The 20,166-nt window shown below is 33.0% G+C and overlaps 1 protein-coding gene across 1 annotated transcript in view; it reads left to right on the top strand.

The window, feature by feature from the left end:
* Positions 1-20,166, top strand: part of DGKB (diacylglycerol kinase beta) — a 357,454-nt gene that overhangs the window by 123,038 nt on the left and 214,250 nt on the right. Inside the window, 2 exon segments of the mRNA XM_040548594.1 lie at positions 2,888-2,961; positions 10,272-10,346. Coding sequence (XP_040404528.1) covers positions 2,888-2,961; positions 10,272-10,346 — 149 coding nt within the window.

Here is a 20,166-nt window from a genome sequence, read left to right as displayed (position 1 = left end):
TGAATGCAAAGCTTAGGATTCATCATTGTTTTTGTTTATTATTCTTTGTGAAGGAGATAAAGATAGAGTGAGGACTAAGAAGGTAATGATAATTGAATGGATTTAAGGTGTTTTCTGGAGTGCTTGGTATTTTTTTGTAATCTATAAAATAGTGCACAGTATAATACTGTCATAGTGGTAACTTCAGAAATAATTCTGCAAAGGTGTCTTTAATTTGCTGATTTTTTTTTTGCTGTAGTCTTTGTTAAATAAAATTTATAAGGAGTAATAAGAATCCATCTTATCACCAAGTATTAAATTTTTGATTGGTATCAGTAATGATAAGCCTGGTCATTGTAAAGGCTGATTGCATCCCGGAGGATACCACAGTGAAAGGCTGAGATCAGTGAAACTGTTGAAGTTTTCTTTGCTCACAGATTGTATAATTCAGGAACATCTTCCACAATGATGTAAGACTCCATAAATACAATTGACAATTACTGTTAGTATTTTTCCTAAAGGTTGTCTGGAGCAAAAATTTTTGTAGCTGATAAAAGTATGCTACTCTAATTCTTCCATAGCTGGGCAAAGCATACTGCTATAATCCTATGGTAAGCAATTTGATTTTGCAAGCATGTTCTCATTTTCACATGATCTTCAGTAATTTCTAAGAAAAATAATTTGGAACCTTTTTCAAGATACCTAACAAATCCTTGTACTACCCCTGTAAGACCTCTGTTTTAAATACGGTGAAGCTGTATATAATTTGATATAATTTGTCTAATTTGTCCGCAAACTTTTTTTTTTCCCCCAGATGGTCCCAAAAACTTTAAGTCAGTTGTCTCATAACTTCATAGAGATTGTCTTTAAGTCATGATAAATTAAGACCTGAAAATGTTCCAATTTAATCTAAATCTTTAGTTGTGTTGTGTGTTATATGGAAAAGTCTACGTTATTTAGAAAAGTAGTTTAGAAGAGCTGTAAAAAAATAATTGAGAGAGACATTATTTTGGAATTGAAAACAAACTATTAGATTAGGTAGATAGATAAATAGATAGATAGATGGATATAGGATGGTCCTAAACCTACTTGTTATAATATGGTAAAGTTTTGAAATAAAAGATATAGAAGAGAGAAGTTCATTGTTTAGTTTTCATTGAGAAAAGTATCATGACCAAACCTTCCTTCTATCAAGCAGCAATGAGCAGATTAACTTAGTGGCAGTGGAGATCTGCACAACTTAAAGACAATTAATCATAGTTAAACCCATTCATCTTACTTCTTTCTAACTAACCAGCATAATGATCAGGATTATTATTTCTAATTAGAGGAAGTAATAGATCATGTATAACCTTAGGATGAGTCTCATTAATTAACCTGCGTCCTAAGGGATTTCAGTAGGTACTCCATCTCTGTCACAATGAGCACCATTGGTTTACAGTTAGTTCACAGGAACAAACATCATGGGAATTGGCTAAATAACTAAAATTGATTAAAACAGTAGATAAAAATTAAATATGTGACAAATTTCACTATATCCTGCAACTTGATATATGTTTCAACATACACAAATGTACTGAAACAGTATACTGTGACAGAATGTTGTGCAGGGTTGGTTTTATGTTAGGTTTAATTCCAGAATTTGCTGGAATTTTTCCTTATTATTTGATGTATATATGATCTGAATAGGATCAGTTGTTTATGAAGTTATGGATGGAGTCCACACGGTAATGCTGAATTTCTAGTGCTACTAGAAGAAAATTTCTTTCAGGTGCTTGTTAGGACTATATGCCTATGCTTATAGGACGCCTATAGGACTCAGATAACATGTTTTTTCCTGCTGCCTTAAATTATGTTTTGTGAAATCTTCAGTTGAAAAGATTCTGTTGTTTCGGGAATTTTGAATATGGATTCGGTGCAAGAACTTTCAGTATATCATTTTGAAGCAGAGACAGTCTAAGCTTTATCATCTCTGAAGCTGTTAGTGTGTGACTTTAGAGATGTTGACTTTAAACTTTTAGTGTGCTTTTTAGCATGCTTTTAAACATTCTAGTATTATTTTCTTTTGTATGAATAATCTAACTGTTTTTTTAAAAGCAAATGCTAGAGAGAGATCTTAATCTGCTGTAAGTTTCTTACATTCTTCAAAGTCTGGAGCAATGTCAGTGAACACCCATGTCTTACAGCAATCTGAAATTATTATTATTACCTTTAAGGAAGGTGCTAGTTTTTAAACCTTTGTCCTTCCTTCACATTTTGTCATCTTCTTTCCTTTTTAAGTTTTCCGGCTTTCTAAGCTTTTTAAAGGAACTGATTATTATTATGTTTGATATATTTTTAAAAATGTGTGAATTCATATCATGTCAAATATCGCAGTTTCTGTCATTTGTTAAAATAATAATAAAAAAAGTATTGGGTTTAAGATTTCATTTTGTAGTATTTCACCTTTAGAGTAGTATAGCGTTATTTCTTCTTCTCACTACAAAATACAATTTCTTCATGGCTTCCCCCTCCCCCCCCCGAAATTATTCTTTTTTTCAGAATCAATAATGTATTTATTGCATTTGAAGTTTTCTTCTCTGTTGATGGATATAATCTACATATCAGTATTGGTTTCAGTGGAGTTACAGGTTAAAATGGCATTACAGCTATAAGACGGACAGCTAGCATTAAATATGTGTGTATATATATATGTACATATATATATATACATATATATCACACTTGTAATTTGTGGCAAATTAAGAAAGTTAGGATTATTGCAAATCGTATTCTTCCAAATAGATTATACAGCATAACATAGAGTTTGCATTAAACCTTTCATTTTCTGTCTACTATAGATTTAAAAAAAGAAAAAAAAAAGAATGAAACACAGCATTAATGAGTGGCTGTATTATTCCTCTTTTAGATCACTCCAGTTCCAGGCACTCATCCACTTTTAGTTTTTGTCAATCCTAAAAGTGGTGGGAAACAAGGAGAAAGGTAAGGCTAATTCTCTCTCTCTCATCTGATTTATGTGATATATTTGAAAATGATTTTTTAAGTTTTATGTATAAAAAGAAATCCAAAATAGGAGTTTTATTCCGTTATTTTATTCTGTTATGCCTCACATTTTGACATCCCATTGCCCTGTTTATAAGAGGTACAAAACTAGCATGCAGTTATCAATTCTATTGTTAAAAACTAGAAGAGCTCTATGCAAGTTTCATTTAATATCAGGAAGAGTATCTCTATTCAGTGTATGGTTTAGTGTGATTTGCATGAAGATGATTTGTTACATTTTGACTTTGTATATAGTAACTTTGAAATTACATCAGTTTTCTTTTAATTTCTGTAATAATTATGCAGAAAATCCAATAATTTAAATTGGAAGTAGTATTCTGTTTTTTAATGTATGACTGGCCTTTCAGAGATTAGTAAATAGACTCTCCAGTCTCTCCATAAGTGAAGAATGTAGGAAGTCACTCTTCCTATAGTGAAGAAACTTGTTGATTTCTGTTCATAGGAAGCATTCTGACAATCAGTTGAAATGTCAAAGTCCAGTCACACAGGCGTTAAAGATATGCCTAACTTTATATGTCAGTAACTACATTGATTTAAATTCAAAATGCTGAAGTTTATGCTCAAATGGTAGTGTATCAGAGGTATGATAAAACAGAGGTAGGTAACATTTTCCTGCTGTAACTGTTCTTCAAACTCTGGTAGAAGTGTTGATTTTTCGGTGTACTTTAGAATCACAAGTAGATGATAACATCTGTGGTCATTTTTGATCAACACACAAATCCATAGATTTTTATAGCCTACCTTACGATGTCAGTGCTATAATTTATCCTTCAAACCTAGAAAAAGTTTACAGTCTTTTGGTCAAGATCAGGCTGAAGATGACAAGTGTGGATACTGGGTGATGTGGATACCCAAAAAGAAGGGATCCAGTCTGTTTCTAAAGCTTGGAACCAATCAAATATGTCAGCTTCCCCTACCTCTTTTCGCACTTATTCCACTAGATAACTTATTTCAAAGAGTGTCTCTTAAAGTAAACCAACAAAAGGGACTAAATCCTACTAAGTAGTTGTTAGGACAATTCTAAGAGCTGAACAACATTTAGCCAAAACTGCACGTGAAGACCTCTGAAAGAAGATGTTATAATTTATGAGCTGATCATTTGAACCCTGTACCTAGATATACCTATACCCCTATACCTAGATATGAGCAATGCCAACAACATGTGAAAGGCAGTTACTCTAAAAGATTCACTATAAACAATTTCAAAAACTTGCCTTTGCAATCATGACAATACACTACGAGCCAACAGGTGACACTTACAACATGAACATTTATTCTTGTTTCAGACATTGTAGTGAGACTTCTGTGAAGTCAGGAGCATTGTTGGGGGTAATGCGGTAGCACTCAGCTTGTCTTTTTTACAGTACATATGTGAAGTGAGTAGATAAGGGATCCAGTCTGGAAGTATCTAGTTGAGAGGTAGAATTGAGAGCTACACTTAATATAGTTATAGTCTTATAAACAAGTTAATGAAATACTGTTTTACAGCTTTCAGTTCCCAGCTCAGAATTGGTCACTATCTGAATGGGTTTAATGTATACAAGGGATGTCATGTAATGTTAGATATTCTTTAGGGTAAAAGTAAATTTAAAACTTTATCCCTTGTCCAAACTCCTATTTCCATTCACATATTGCAGTCTGACACTTTTCAGTTTTTATTAATGAAATTGTTATTGGTGCCATACAGATCACAGAAGTCAGATGACTTTAAAAAAAATAAAATAATGACTTATACACACATAATTCACTAACATCATTACTTATAGGTGTCATTGCATACTGAAGTGTATAGCATGAGGGCAGCCACCAATTGGTAGACATAGTGAAGTATGAGAATCTCCTAAATTGGCTTTGATGCCACACAAAATAATGTTAAATTGCATACTAATGTGTCCAGGTTGCACTCAGTATTTCTGTGTTGGAAGAAACACATGAAAAGGTCAACTACATAGTCATGTAGACATATCTCGTCATTCACCAGAAAGAGGTATTATCTCATGATTTGATCTAAAACTAGATTCAAAAACATTTGAAAATATAAAAATGGAGTAGTCTTCCACTTGTGGAATATTTTATGAGGTGTTGCCTTCTACCTTTTAAGTGTTATCTTTTCATATCAATACAAATAACATAGTACAATGAGAAAATAAGGATGTTAAGACTACATATTGACTTGTAGATTTAATCTCAGGGAAGAAAACATTTTCAGGTAACAGTGTATATGTGATATATATATTTATTTATTTATATATTTTATATATATATATTTTTAACTTTTCCTGATTTTTACCTGGCTGCTGTACAGTCAGCAACTAAAAAGGCAGGAGGAGTACCTCCCTCCCCAAAGTATTTTGGACATTTTATGTAGTGAAAAGTAAAATCATAATACATTTCAACACATAAATAGCTTTGTAAGATGAACAGTTATGATGACTCACCAGGCTTTTTGATTATAGTGATTTTGCAACCTGGTCAGGTATTGAGAAACCTGAGCTAGGAGTAGAGGACAGGTTGCAACAAAAGCATGATTTTCACAACAGGGAGGAGGGTGACCAGATGACACCCCACCCCCCAAAAACCAACCACCCTTATTTTTGTAGATGAGAATGTCATTATCTTGACTTATTCAGATCAAGGTGATCTTTTTCTGGGAGCTGCTCTTCATTCTTTACTTAGGATTTTCTGTATTTGGGAGATCACGATAGATGAAGTTATGATTTCTAATCGACTTTCATTGAACGCAGAAAGGTTATTGCAGATACTGTCAAGACTCCAGTGTTCCCCACAGTTCCCCATATGAGATTTTATGCCTTGCCATATGGTAACCCAACCTATTTCATTGCCCTTAGTCTTACAGAGCATGCATGCATCCATCTGACAACCAGTTGAATAAATGCACTTCCCCAATAATACTCTCGCCACTTCTTTTTGTATTTTACTTTTTTTTTTCTTTTTTCCCTCCCCCAAATTTCTAAAATGCAAAGGAAGAGAACTGAGGATCTCTTTAAGGTAAACAAAGTTAGATGCTTCAGTTGTGGTTTTTGAGAGTTGAAACAGATGGGTGATGGGAAATGAATGTGTAGAAAGAATTCATTCAGAACACAAAAGTACTTTCTCTAAAATCATATATAGATTATCATATCAGTATAGTTTAATACTTGAATTATGTTAGAAAGACAGAGTTTTGCAAAAGGTATAGTGATAAATATCATGTTCTTCATGAGCAGATTCATCTTTTAAAAAATAATGCTATGGTTTTCATGGTTTATTGAAAAATAGAGTACTATGAAAATAATCCAGATGTACTTTCTTCTAAATAAAGAGATTAATATTATTGCCCATCACCTGAAATGCAAATGAATTTAAACAATTTTTTTTTTAATTTATTTAAACAATTTAGTACAATGTGTAGTCCGTGTATACATAACAAATTAGAACAGAAGTGTAATTTAATGTTTATTATGGAGAAAGTAACAAATTAGAATTAAAGTTGATGAGTTTAACACTTTCATATGCCACAAACAGATTTTAATTAAAAATGAGTTTGGACTGGTTCAGCAAAGCCAATCAGATATCTTCCTCCAGACGTATCCCACTGTAACATGTTTTCAGTAAGTGTGCATAAAATGGACATTTCGGGTCATTTAGTCAGAAAAAAAAAAAAGGCAAAAAAAGCACAGTATTTTCATTTTGTCCTATAGCTAGCATTCCTGTATGTCTGCGTTTAAGTTGTAACTAAGTTGTAACTCATCAAGACAGCAGCTTTCAATATTCTGTGAATAGAATGGATGAATTTAGTACCTCATTGACAAAATATTTGATTTCAACAGAAAGAATATATATATACAACTGGCAACTAGTTAAGGCATGTAGTGCTTCTAAATACTGTTATTGTTAAGGGTAGTGCTTCTCACATAAGAGTGCTTCTAAATCATGCTGATGTTTTGCCATACTCATTACTTTGTTTTGCCCTTCCCCATTTTCCAATCTATTTACCTGACCAGCAGGTGAGTTTAAACAATTGTTTCCTTGACAAATGTGCGGTTGGATGAACTGGAGATCAGCTTCCATAAACTGATGTTTCCTGCTGACTCTGCATCTAGTATCTGTGCAGTACAGGTTGATGATGTCTTTGACCTTTGTTGTTTTCAAATAACTTTGGTTCAGAGTAGCTCTTCCCTCCTACCCTATGACTAATCTAGATTTCTAATCTTTCATTTAACACTGAGACAAAATATAGAAGCGGTTTCAAATGATCTTTTTGAAATGTTTTATATCTAGGAGAGATCACTAGCATTCTTTTACTTTTGGGGTGGAGGCCTTGCTTCTTTGTTCTCTGTCATTAAGGATAAATCAAGCCTAAAGTGATGACATCCTGAATCATCCATCCCCCAGATGATTGAAAGGATACATCCCCCAGTTGGCACAAGGTACTGACTGCTATGGCCAGCTTTTTCCCTGGTGCAGGCAACTTCACTACCAGTTTTGAATTGCCAACAGGTTTCTGTCTATTTCTTTTCTCCCTCTGAAGGAATGATTTTATTAGTTTGGAAGGTAGCTCAGTCGAACTCATCCCAAGCAGTCAGATGCAATCAGGAGTATTATCTTCAGCAGCAAAGCTGTTCATGGATAATCCCAGTTCTCTTGGCCACTTCTGCTGTAATTTTCTGCCTCCTCAGCTATGCTAGTGCAGCTGTTTTGGGGTTTATATGAGATCAGGGGCATGATTTAAGTGTGTGTGTGAGGGGGAATGACAACAGAGAAACTGTTCTGAAGATTTCAATTTTAGCTCAGATTTGTTAGTTACCACAGAATATCCCCATTAGCAGTTACAGAAACACTTGTTTGTTGGTAAGCTGAGTCATAGGGTTTAGAACAAGCTGGAGGTCGCGGTGACCTGTGGTAGGTTAATAAACTGGCTTTGTTCATGGAATTGCACTCTGTCACAAAAAGCTGTCTTTTGGCATTACCCAGTGTTCTGTCTCATGGCTTTCAACAAATCTTCAGTCATAAAGCAACCATGTCCAATCCCTTCCTTACATGCAGAAGCAACACATCTAGAAACAAGTAGGCATTTTGGTACCACAAACATAAAACTGGAAGGCTAAATTACCACCCATTTCCTGGTCTTGAATGGCCCATACTGTCAGGTCTAGTTACACTTTAATATGAAGACAAACATTTACAGACAATTTCTTCTTCTTTGTTAATATGAACTGATATGAATCATCAAGTTATGAATTTTACACAGACTAGCGTATATAAATATGTTATGATAACTTAAAGCATGATGTGACATATGCAGTGAGTTGTCAGAAAGTGATTATCTGCTATTGATGTTCAACTAGTACCTGTGGAAGGCATGTAATGATTCACGTAGGATTCAATGTAGTCTTCATTACTGCAGGTGGACTTCCAGGTTTTTGGCTGAAGATAGGATCTAGAGATAGGATTTGGCTCTGTCTTTACTAGAAAGACTTTTATAGCATTTCACTGATACCTGACAACAGTACTGTGAGCTTTAGGTAATGTCTATGTTTTGTAGCACCTAATCTTTAGGTAGATAACTCACTTAAGCCTTTAGGACTTGCTAACAATACTGTTCAAGAACTCCTGTTCAGCTACACAGGTTAAATTAGCTGGCCCTTTGACCAGGTTAAATCCTATGTCACAGAGAAGCAATTTACACATACTAACTAAAAAAAAAAAAAAAAATAGGATCTTTTTACATCAGTTAGATACTGCATATGACATAGAAATATACTGTGTTGTAATCCCACTGTCAAATGTCTGATTCAGTTGTCATCACAACGGTTGGCAACGATGTGCATGCTAGCAAAGTGAAACCAGTCATTTCATACTGATTTTTTCTATCATGAATGACATCAGGAATAGACTGTGTTGAGTGTGTTTGAACATAGTACTTCATGAAGAAGCTGATATCACTAAATAATTGAGAAGTTAAGAAAATGTTCCAATTTGGCAATTTTACAGATAATTAAAAATTTGTTTGTATTCAGTATTCTTACATCCTTGTCTTCCACCTAACCTGATAAATTATGCATTTCTATTTTTTTAAATCCCTCAATGTGCACATAGATTGTGTCTAGACAATTTTATTTTCCTGAATTTGAAGCTATGTGGCCATTTTAAGATAAATTCAGCTCTTGTTATGCTTCTATTTTATTTAAGGCAGTAAAAAGAAAGGAAGAGATATTTCAGTGGAAAAAAACAATTACTGTTTTCTTAAAAATATTAAAATATGAAGTAGCTTGAGTACATTAGCCTTAAAGTTAAAAGCAGGAGACAATGGGTTGTAATTCAAGCCATTGTCATAGATCCCAGGTATATTTTCATTTATTCAAAGCTCAAACTTTCATGTACTTCTGTATAAGAAGTTGTGCAGATACCACATTGTCCTCAGTGTGGGAAAATACATTTCTAGTGCTCTTAATGAAGAAACAACACATTTGTAATACTTTTAGGACAATTAACCTCATATTTGCAAAGTAATATTTTTAGAAATATTTTACCATATAAGGAAAGATTTTCTGGGAGTTCCTTATGGGATAGGGCAAAGCTTTTCCTGCTTTTCAGTTCCCTTCTATTATTCATATAATTTTAAGTTGTGTACTTTAAGTAACTTAAACAATGTATTTGAATCTTGTTCATTTTTTTTTCCCATTTCAGTATAATCCAAAGGAAGTGTAAATTCTAGAGTTAGATTCAGTTAATCAGTTGACAATTGATTTGCTTTCTCAGAATGTTGTTCAACCTATGGGGACATTTTTGGTGGGTGACAGAGTGTTTACTTTTGCAGTTAATTATGCTTTTAATTTTGTGTTAGCTATAAATTCAGGGATACATATCCTTTTCCATGGAGTTAGTTCAACAATTAACAGGGTTCTTTCAAATTCTTTTTTTTTTTTTTTTTGACTCACCTTTTCTTGGGTCTTTCCTTATCTTCTTTTTTTCTTCTATCATTAGACATGGCATTTGAATTGTAAATAGTTTGTAGCACATCTGTCTTAATTTTATTCCCACAATATACAGTCTGTATAAATTATAATTGTTTTTATTTATTTATTTTTATAAATGACATCCTGCATTCAAATCATTATAGTAGATGTTAACTTTTTAATTGCTTGGTTGACAGCTAAAAAAAAACACAAAGTAAATGAAAAAAACATGTAAGTAAATATTTTTCTTTGTCTTTTTTACTTCTTCAGAATTTATAGAAAATTTCAGTACCTTTTAAATCCTCGTCAAGTTTATAGTCTTGCTGGAAATGGACCAATGCCAGGGTAAGTCTACAGTTAATATTATTACCAGGAACTCATTTAATAAAATGCTACATAATCAAATGAACAGACTGAGGCACATATAGCATGCTTTGAATATATCAACGCTACAGACCTCTGAATGGCTGCAGAAATTTACAGGTATTATTTGTTTACATGTACAAATAAAACTATGTATCATATGTTTTACTGATAACCATGCAGTACACTGTAAGAACTCTGTGATAAATTGCATTTTATTTGCAGCTTTTACTGCTATATTAGCAACCTGAGTTCAGCTGGGGTTATTTTTATGTTGCAAATATCTAACAGTCTCAAAGATTGATTTGAAGTTTTCTTTTACATAAACACATTTTTGCACATATATATGTTCCTGTGTAATGCAGAGAGTGTTCATATATACATATATATATATATATTCTTATGCATGTCAGTTACAGAGTGTTGTTTCAGATTACTCTGGCTGAGCTCTCCTTATCCATTCCATAATCTTAGGGGTATGCAGTGGGGCAGAAAGTGACTAGACAGACTAAATTATGTTGGCAGTGACTTTTTATGGGGACTAAAGTGTTATCTGAATCAGATAGTGTTGCAGTCAGTTGTCTAACATGACTCTTCAATTTTGCAATCATGTGAATGGAAGTGAATCACAGTGTATCAATTTTTGCCACTTCAAATTGTCTCCTTTTTGAGCAGCATGTACCTTGGTAGAAGAGAACAGGCCAGCACTGATTATCTGGTCCATGCACCATTTTGTGTATGGGTTGCATATTACTTAGTTACACAGACATGAAATTTTAAACCAATGAGAAACATTACAGAAATATATTAAAAGATATATGTTCACTGACAAAGTTTACACTATTGCTTGAATTATATATATATATATATATATATATATATATATATATAAAATCTTGGGATTCTTTTTATATAGAGAAGTTTATAGATTTAATTTTTTTTCCTTTTAAGTTGGAGGAAGAAAAAGATTAAAGTGGAAATGTACATGTTTTGTGCTTTGCAATATCATATTTCAGTTGTCATGGGTGTATTACTGAAAAGAGTATGCTATAACAATTTTTGCCAATACTGCATATTTTAAGGCCAGATATACAGGAAGTTATTAAAACCATTCTACATCAGTTGTCCATTCATTCATTATGTTAGACTTAGGATGTGTATAGTGTTGATGAAACTGAAAAGTGAATTGGCTCCTATCCTTTTTGAAGTTTGAATTCTCTGGATATCTGCAAATACAGTGTGTCTGTCTTAGCTACGGTGTGGCTAAGGTGCAACCTGCAGAATAGGCAAAACCTGCTCAAAAAAATGTCATCCATGAGATGCCTGATTTCTTTCATGCCTGTAAATTTATCCTGTACTGAATGTTATTGCCATTTGATTATTCAAACATTTTTTGTTTTGTTACACTCATCTTGAGATGTATGGAAAATTGAAATAATCTTACTCCAAAAAGTAACTAGATTAGAAAAATTGCATAAAGTTATTTCAGGAATTTAAAATAAATTTTAACTGAGATAAAACTAGTAACCAGTATTGTTTTACGTAGGGTAAACTAGAAATGCCATGCGTTGAGATTGAGAGGACAACTTTTAAAATAAATTAAATATTTATTTTCAACTTCATCTCACTGAATTGAAGCTTTAAACAAAGCCAAACAAACAAATGAAAAAACACACACACAGAAACCACTTAGTGACTGCATTTCTGTTTATAACTGTCTTCTGGTTTTCATTATCTTGTGATGTAAAGGAAAACGTATTTTAAGGAAGAAGCACAAGAGGGCAGTGTTAAGTTCAGACAAACCCTGTACTGAAAGCAATTTAGTCTCTTGAACCATAACAGTGTTTTTAGGAAATATTTTCAATTTTTCTTCCTATTAGGAATCTAAATAGTTTTACTTCAGAGTCACTTTGAAGCAATTTTTAATTAATTTTCAAACAGAGATTGCATTTTATTAAGCTTGTTTTGGTATGTTTTTAATTCATTCCACAGAAATGAATAATCCTAAATTTCCAGTTTATCTCCTGCCATCACTTTTTGCCCCTGGCAATACTATGTAGGCTGTATAAATTTGTCAATTAAGAAAGCAGTTGAATAAACTCTGTATTTCATTTACCAGTCTTTGTTTTCCTTTCTGTGAGGGCTGGATTGCCTAATAAAACCTGCCCATACATCCATCTGTCCATTCATTCATCCACCTCTATAATGCCAGTTATGCTGGACTGTCAGTCAAAATGTTATATTTGTTTAGTATTGTCATGTACATCAATCAGGTTGAAATGAAACAGTGAGGGGATTGTACAGCACAGAGGTAAACGAAAGTGTATCCTTCATGCCAGTTACTGTAATTGAGTGGAAAGGGATAAACATAACATGTATTTATTTTAAACAATTTATGATTATTGTAATAGATTTTAATTGAGTTTATTTTGAGCTTTTTTTCTTTTGAACACTACTTTCAGACATATTTACTCAACCTGTAAAATGTTTATAGTATGAGAGTAGAATTTGCATGTTTTCAGTTGAGCCAAACTGTCTGTTTTAACCCAGAAGTTATTTATTAATGATCATATCTCTCTGATGGTATGTTGTCATCAACCAAGATGATAACATTCATAAGTTTTCTACCTTGAATTCCAAACATCTGTGGTTACTCTCAATTAATATTTCCAGTTCCTTTTTGTTGAAAATATAGGTGTTTAAATAATGGAGAAAAACAATAGAACAAGGAGACCCATAATATCCTAAATCTTAGGGGGACTGTGAAACTGCTGGATTTCATGAAAATGTCAACAGCGCAATCATTCTAGGTTATTCATTCTTCCTTTTCAATGAGATAACCATGTTCTTTCACAGGAATGTGTTGGAATAAAGGGCTCCTTACCAGACCTGAGCTGGAACAAGGTTAAAATAGTCCTTGCTCAGAGAAAGTATAGCCTAGGGACACTAGTTCCATGTTTGAATTTCTTTGAAATCTGATTTATAAATCTGAAACTTATAATTCCACTTCCCCTTTCAAGTCTATTACATTCCACAAACTAAACTAAACTAAAACTAAAAGGGTTTTGATTATCAGCTATTGTACATTTTTTAATAAATATGCTGATGTGTAGAAGGTCAGTGGTAAAATATTTTGAACAAGCTGTCAGTGAATTTAGTATCACCATCTGAATGTCCAGTTGCTCAAGTGGATGTGTCACCTAATTTCATAATAGATGTGATGGTACTTAGAGAACTGCTGGGACAGTAGCAAAAAATGTTTCTAGTAGTTTCTTTGCATGCCTAAACGAAGGTTTTCAGAGTTGTTTATGTCAACTCATGTACATAATCTATATAAAAATACATTGCAATGATTCAAATAAATCACAGTAAAGCCGACCCTCTGACACTGATTCTTTTCCAACAACGGAAGCTGACCTGCTGCGATGCCTGAAAATCAAGGAGCTCTCAGCCAAAGGGCAACAGTATGCTTTAAACATTGGTATAATAATTAATGGTTTAGACATTCGTTATTTGGGAGCAGAGGGAGATGGGTGAGCTGGAGAAACCCTGAAAACTCGGCAGCTGAACATAGGCATAAAAGGTACTCCACGGTTATAGACTACAACAGTTAACAAAGTGACATGAAAATTGCCAGGCTGATACATTGTGTAATTTGTGCCTAGCACCTGTGTTTTTAGCCTTGAAAAGAGTTTCCCTGTTTGGTTGTTATATCTCTATGGGAGTCTTCTACTTCTGACAACAACTGTTATTGTGGATTTAATGATCTTGAAGAATCTGAAATTCAGTTATTGTTCACCTCACAGAGAGGTAAATAATAGCTGGCTGAATAGCAGTCAGCCACAGACCCACATGGCTCTGTAGAGAGGTCACCATTTCACAAAGGCTTTGTCCCTCTGAAAAGGCTCCCGTTCCCTTAAATCTATTATTTAAAATGTCTAATTTATGTTATTTTTATACAGTGTAATAGAAATTATATCCACAAAAGTTGTATTTCTTTGTTACTCCCTTAAGCATTTAATTTGGAGAGCATGTATTTTTTAAATTCTATCCACAAGTTTACATCAGCAGGCCTTTTTAAACCTTAAATTCTGTCCACTTAAAAGATGCCCAAGACAGCCAAACTGAATTCCTACAACTTACTCTGTAATTTAGTTGGGAATCTACAGCACCTGGGCCTTTATACCTTCACAAAGCAATGGGCCTATTTTGAAAATTACACTATTTCCCCTGATTATTGGAATTGATTGCTGAAGTATTTCTTTGCTGTTGGACATTGAGAATTCACAGAGTATTGTGGAAAGACATATACACCAAGAATACTTTCAGAAGATAATAAGTGCATAGTTATTTTCTTCTGAACAAAACATTGGACCTGATCCATATTTCTTTGAAAGAATTATATTTTTGCCAAAGGGCAAAGCAAGCCATGGTGGATTAGTTGTACTCTAATGATTAACTCTACGTTATGGTTGTGCATCATAAATCAGTAGAATTTAGAACTCAGTGAGTCTTAACACATGAAACTTGGTTTTAAATATATATTATAAAACAGCTGTTTAACAATATTTTTACTTGTATGATGTAAACTCATTGGTGAGTTTGCCACACCCACAAAACCTATTGTCTAAAATCTATTTTAAAAAAGCCTTTGCCCCATCCTTTAGCCTGCTTATTAGTTTCCTGCCCTCCCCCCTGCCTTCTTGAACTGGTTCCCTTTTCTCAGTCATTTCAAAGTAAGCTTTTGACTATCATTTTTAAGTTATTTTTGGAATTCATTGTACCTATGACATCCACTACTCAGCATTTATTGATTCACTTTTCCCACAAGTGCTTCTGCTTTCCTTCTTCTGACTGGCACATACCTCTCTCAAATCAGTAAGGTTGCTATCCGTCTTTTGGGTATTATGCAGATAAAGCAAATTTCATTCTTGCAAAGATCATAGGTTTTACACTATCATTATTGTTCAATATCCATATCAAAATAATTTGGGGCCATCTACTGACCATAATTATTATATTATTATATTATTGCTATAATGTGAAAATAGTTTGGTATACATTGTAAGCAACAGTTACAGAAAACCTAGGTATATTCATGGTATTTTTGAGTGTGAAGTATGTGATAGGGACTGATGTCTTCAGTGTGGGGTATCTGACACAGAGTCTTGGCTTGAATTACTGTTCTGTTAAAATGTCCACTGTAATCATGAAGCTTACCAGTGATTGTGTATGGTCACTTATTGCAAGACTGAGATAATATTTTTCTAATTGTGCCATCATTTTTAGCAAGCCTGGGATATGAAATTGGTAGCCACCTTTATCTTTAGAAATTATGAGCTGAAAACAGTATTTTCAGCTGCAAGATACCCCTCTACTACTTAACTTTTGCACATTCAAATGCCATTCCAGGAGAGGAATATTTTGTCCCATACTATGATAAACTGGATTTACCGAAACTATTTTTATTAGTGATTTATTGTAATTACTGTCTCATGAATAATGTCATTACAATATATACAAAACTGTAACTGAGTTTTATAACGAGGATAAAAAGTGTGTGTTGTCCAGTTACATGGCCAGCTCAGCTTGTCAGTCTAGACAAGGAAAAACTGAATTTTGTTTACATTCATATACTCAATGACCAAACAAAATAACCATTTGTCAGGGATTGTATTCTGTTTGTTTGGTAAAATGGCAGCAGTATGGTCAGTACAATAAAGGGGTAAACATTGCAACAGTGTAATTGCTCTGACTTTCAACTTGGTGCTTTCATCTGGATAGCTAGTTTAAGGGGAAATCATAGTGAGCTGAGCATCTAAATCAGTGAAATTGCTAATTTAAGCCCAGCATTGTGAATTCACAAGTGGATGGTTTCCAAATTATAGAGTTCACATGAATTGTGAGATATCTAACAGATTAGCCTTTTGTTAATGTAAATCTTTTTTAAAAGGTTTAGCAGGCTGTTACTTCTTTGAGTTGGTGATATTTAGGGTGAATGTTTATCTTTTATTCACTTCCATTCACACACAATGCAAGTTCTATTCCAATATGCAAGTGAAGTACTAATTCACTCATAATTATCATACTATTGGTAAAGTTACAGATGCCATTCAAGATTATTTTTTAAAATAATATTACTTTATTTGATTTATGCCACACTTTCTCAAACATTTAAAAGTTTCAAAATTTAACATATTTATTTGTTCAATATTATTTTATTGTCTCAATACCTTTAAAACCAGACTACTTTATTACTGGGAATATGGAAGTTTTAAAACAGAAGTCATAACATAAATAACAGTTAATACAATTTTTTTTCCATAAATAATACTGCAGAGCTTCTGTAGTCTTCAGTCTTGCATCTGATTACAGTTAGACAAAAGTGTTATAGTTGGCAAAATTCCTGTGGTGTGTATAGTAATATTGGCTAAGAAGCTGAGACAAAAGTATTTTGAAATTATACTGATCATCTCTTTCTAGATTACTCTCCTTTTCCAAACACTGAATCCAAATTACTGAAGGGTATCTGTAAAAGCAGCTCAGTAAACATGGATTTTATCCCTAAGAGCTGAAGTAGCTCTAATAACATTTAGAGCATTTAAGAGGAAATTTCTCTACCGTAGGACAGATACTTAAGTTCTGTTTGTTTGTTTTCCCCACTTTGATCTCTGCAATTGAGAAATTTACCAAGTTATGTAGTATTTTAATATCTGCTGATATTTTACAATTTACCTTACATTTAGTTGATAACTTTACTGAGATACCAATATCAATGTCTTATTCTTTGCTTGGGCTATCAGCAGTTTTAATTTTTTCATCTATTCTGGGTGAAGAAGGCTGGCTGATGGATATCTTATAGTCCTACTACTGTGATATCTTATGTTGCTGATTCCTGAAATCTTTGTATAGTGCACTACTACCAGGTATGGGAGGAAAATGTGTGTGCAGACACCTTAATGGAACGCATTGTTGATTACATTTTAAAATAGTTTTACTTTGAATGGGACAGGAGTTCCTAAAACAATTCTGTAAGAATATGGGAGAGCTATCAGTGCATAAATCAATTATATACATGATTTAAATACAAATAGTTAAATCCTTTAGTGTTTCTGTTTGATTCATTAATAGGTTCTCTGTATTCATATAGCTTTGATAAGATGATTATGAGAAACTGAACTGGAGTAGTATAGGTAGTTGAAACAGTTGCCATCTTTCAGGTGGAAATTACTAATTTATCAGCAGAAACTCAATAATTGCCTCTGTGTGTGATCCTTGTGTCTGGCAAAATAAAAATAATAATAAAAACAGGCTGGTATCAAACACCTTCAGTGGTTTAATTTAATTTGTTTTACTACCAGGAGATAAGAAACTTGTTCAGACTAAACCAGGTCAATTTACAAGGGACCTACTGAGATGAAGATAGATATCTATTGATAGGTTTTTCAGCTCAGTATGATTGATCCTATTTACTGTATTAATTATTGACCCTGACCTGAGAACTCTGTGTATGGTTATGAAATTTGCACAATGTGCAAAGTTGGGAAGTATTGTAAAAGCTAGGGAGCAACAGTTAATGGTATAACAATTTGATCGTCAGACAAGAATTAGATGGTCTAGTCAATTTTGATGATAGAAATACAGTCACGTGTAACAGTGTCTTGTAAGCCAAATTTAGGGATTGTTTGTATTTAATCAGTAGAAAGAAAAATGGTTGATTTTTAAGAATCATCTAACAACTTACCTAGCAAATATCCTGCTGTTTTAAGGCCTTAGGAGGCAGCCACTATTTCTGTTGTTTTCCTGGTATTATTATAGTTGTGGCTTTTTAGCTTTTATTCCCAAGCTTATAGGAGTGTTGTGTGTCCTGTGGTAGAAGATGTTAGTAGGAGAAGTTCTGCTGATCCTTCTTGTTGCTTGTTTGCAAGTGATTGAAGAGTAGGCATTACTTGGGTTACAGTCTGTATCAGCATAATGTTTGAATGTACTATTCTAGCTCTTCTATTTTCTATTATTTGACTACTTGAATTTCTGATGTAGAAAAGCCTTTTACTATAATGTCTACAAAAATCAAATCTATATGAAATAATATCTCAATATTATCTGTAAAGTGGGGAATGTGGTTTTTTTTTTTTTTTGAATTGAAGGTAATGTTTTTGGCAACTTTTAATGGCAACTTTTTTAGTGAGCAACAAAAAAAAAAACAATAACTATATTGCGTGTGGATTACAGTACAAATTAATTTGATACAGATGAAGTATGTTTTGAAGTATCTATTTTACCTGTTTTTCATATTCTATGTAATATCTTTCAAGGTTGCTGCCATAATGGACATTTGTCCTTTGTAATTCATGCCATGCTTGCTGTAAGATCCACATTGTGCTATGTAGAGGAATCATCTAACTAAACTGTTAAATATATATATATATATATATATTTATATACATATATATGGTAGAGATAAAACTTTTGGGGAAAGAGACCTATTGAAAGATTTATTTTATATTTTTGTTATTTGACTTCCACTGTTTTATGTCTGCTTCAAACCCTTTTACCATGTTCTTCTCCAATATTTATTTTCAAACCATTTAAAAATGTTCTGTGGATAAGAGGTAATAGTTGTTATTAAGATACTAATTGACTAAAACTATGTTGATAGGCAATACTTACACTTTCCCTCAAGTTCTATTAAGAAATCTGTCTTTCTTCACAATGATAACTCTTACTGAGTTTGATTGAAACCATATGAAACAGAAAAATATTTTCCCTTACAAATTCTTAATGTAGGCTATATATTCTAATTCAGTAAGAGAGCTTTATTTACATTTAAATTTATAAATATATTTACTTTTATATATATATATTTATTTCTTAAATATTTATATTTGTGTGGAATATCCTTATATAACCTACACACCAAATATGTAATATATTAAACTTTATATTTGTTTCATATGCATTATATAAAATATGCAAATATAAATATTGCTTTTATATTTAAAATCATAAAAAGAAAAGGTCATTTGCACTTAATTCTGTACTATGAGATCAGTTGTTTGGGAAATTCACTATGTGTATAAAATGCTCCAGTGGAAATATGAATGAATCTTAGTGAGAATTTTTTTGACAGTTTTGTCAGATTGAGTCCACTTTTTTTTTTTTTTTTTAAATGAACGTTATGCCTTGAAAGTCATATGGTGAGGATGCCTGCTTATAAAAAGTTGTCTGAGGTTTAGGTCCATGTTCTTCCTATCTGGATTAAAACTAGCATCAACGCAATGTTTTTGTTTGTTTGATTGATTGATTATTTGTTTTTGTTTTTATTATTCCCACTCCCCCCAGCTTTCTTTTTGACACGTATTACATATGGTAGAAGTGCTTAAATATTAATAGAAGTTAGTACCCTGCCCTCACCTCTATAACTTCATTTTAAATTAATCTGAAATACCCTCAGTGATGGAAGTAGCATAACTAGATCTGCTAACTTTCTAAAGAACCAACACCATTGGGTCAAAGTGGGAATGCTGGTAATGGAAAGCATTTATCCCTTTGCCAGTTCTTATGAAATGATGGTGAGGCACACCTGTGAGCCAGGATATTTCTCTGCTCGCTCTCATTGTGATGGGATGTGACTTCCAGCAGAGGGTCTTTCAGCACACATACTTAATAGAAGATGTGTTCTCCAAGAGTAACCAGACATATTTGGCACATGACATTTTGGATCAGAAGAGATCCTACAGCACTTGTCCTTCAGATTCGTCAAGTAGAACATAAAAGATGAGAAGAGCAAAACTGGGTTTGA

This window comes from Cygnus olor, chromosome 2 (assembly GCF_009769625.2).
Source record: "Cygnus olor isolate bCygOlo1 chromosome 2, bCygOlo1.pri.v2, whole genome shotgun sequence".
Classification (NCBI taxonomy): Eukaryota; Metazoa; Chordata; class Aves; order Anseriformes; family Anatidae; genus Cygnus; species Cygnus olor.
Note: the sequence above shows the minus strand (reverse complement) of the source record. Positions and strands in the feature narration are given on the sequence as shown.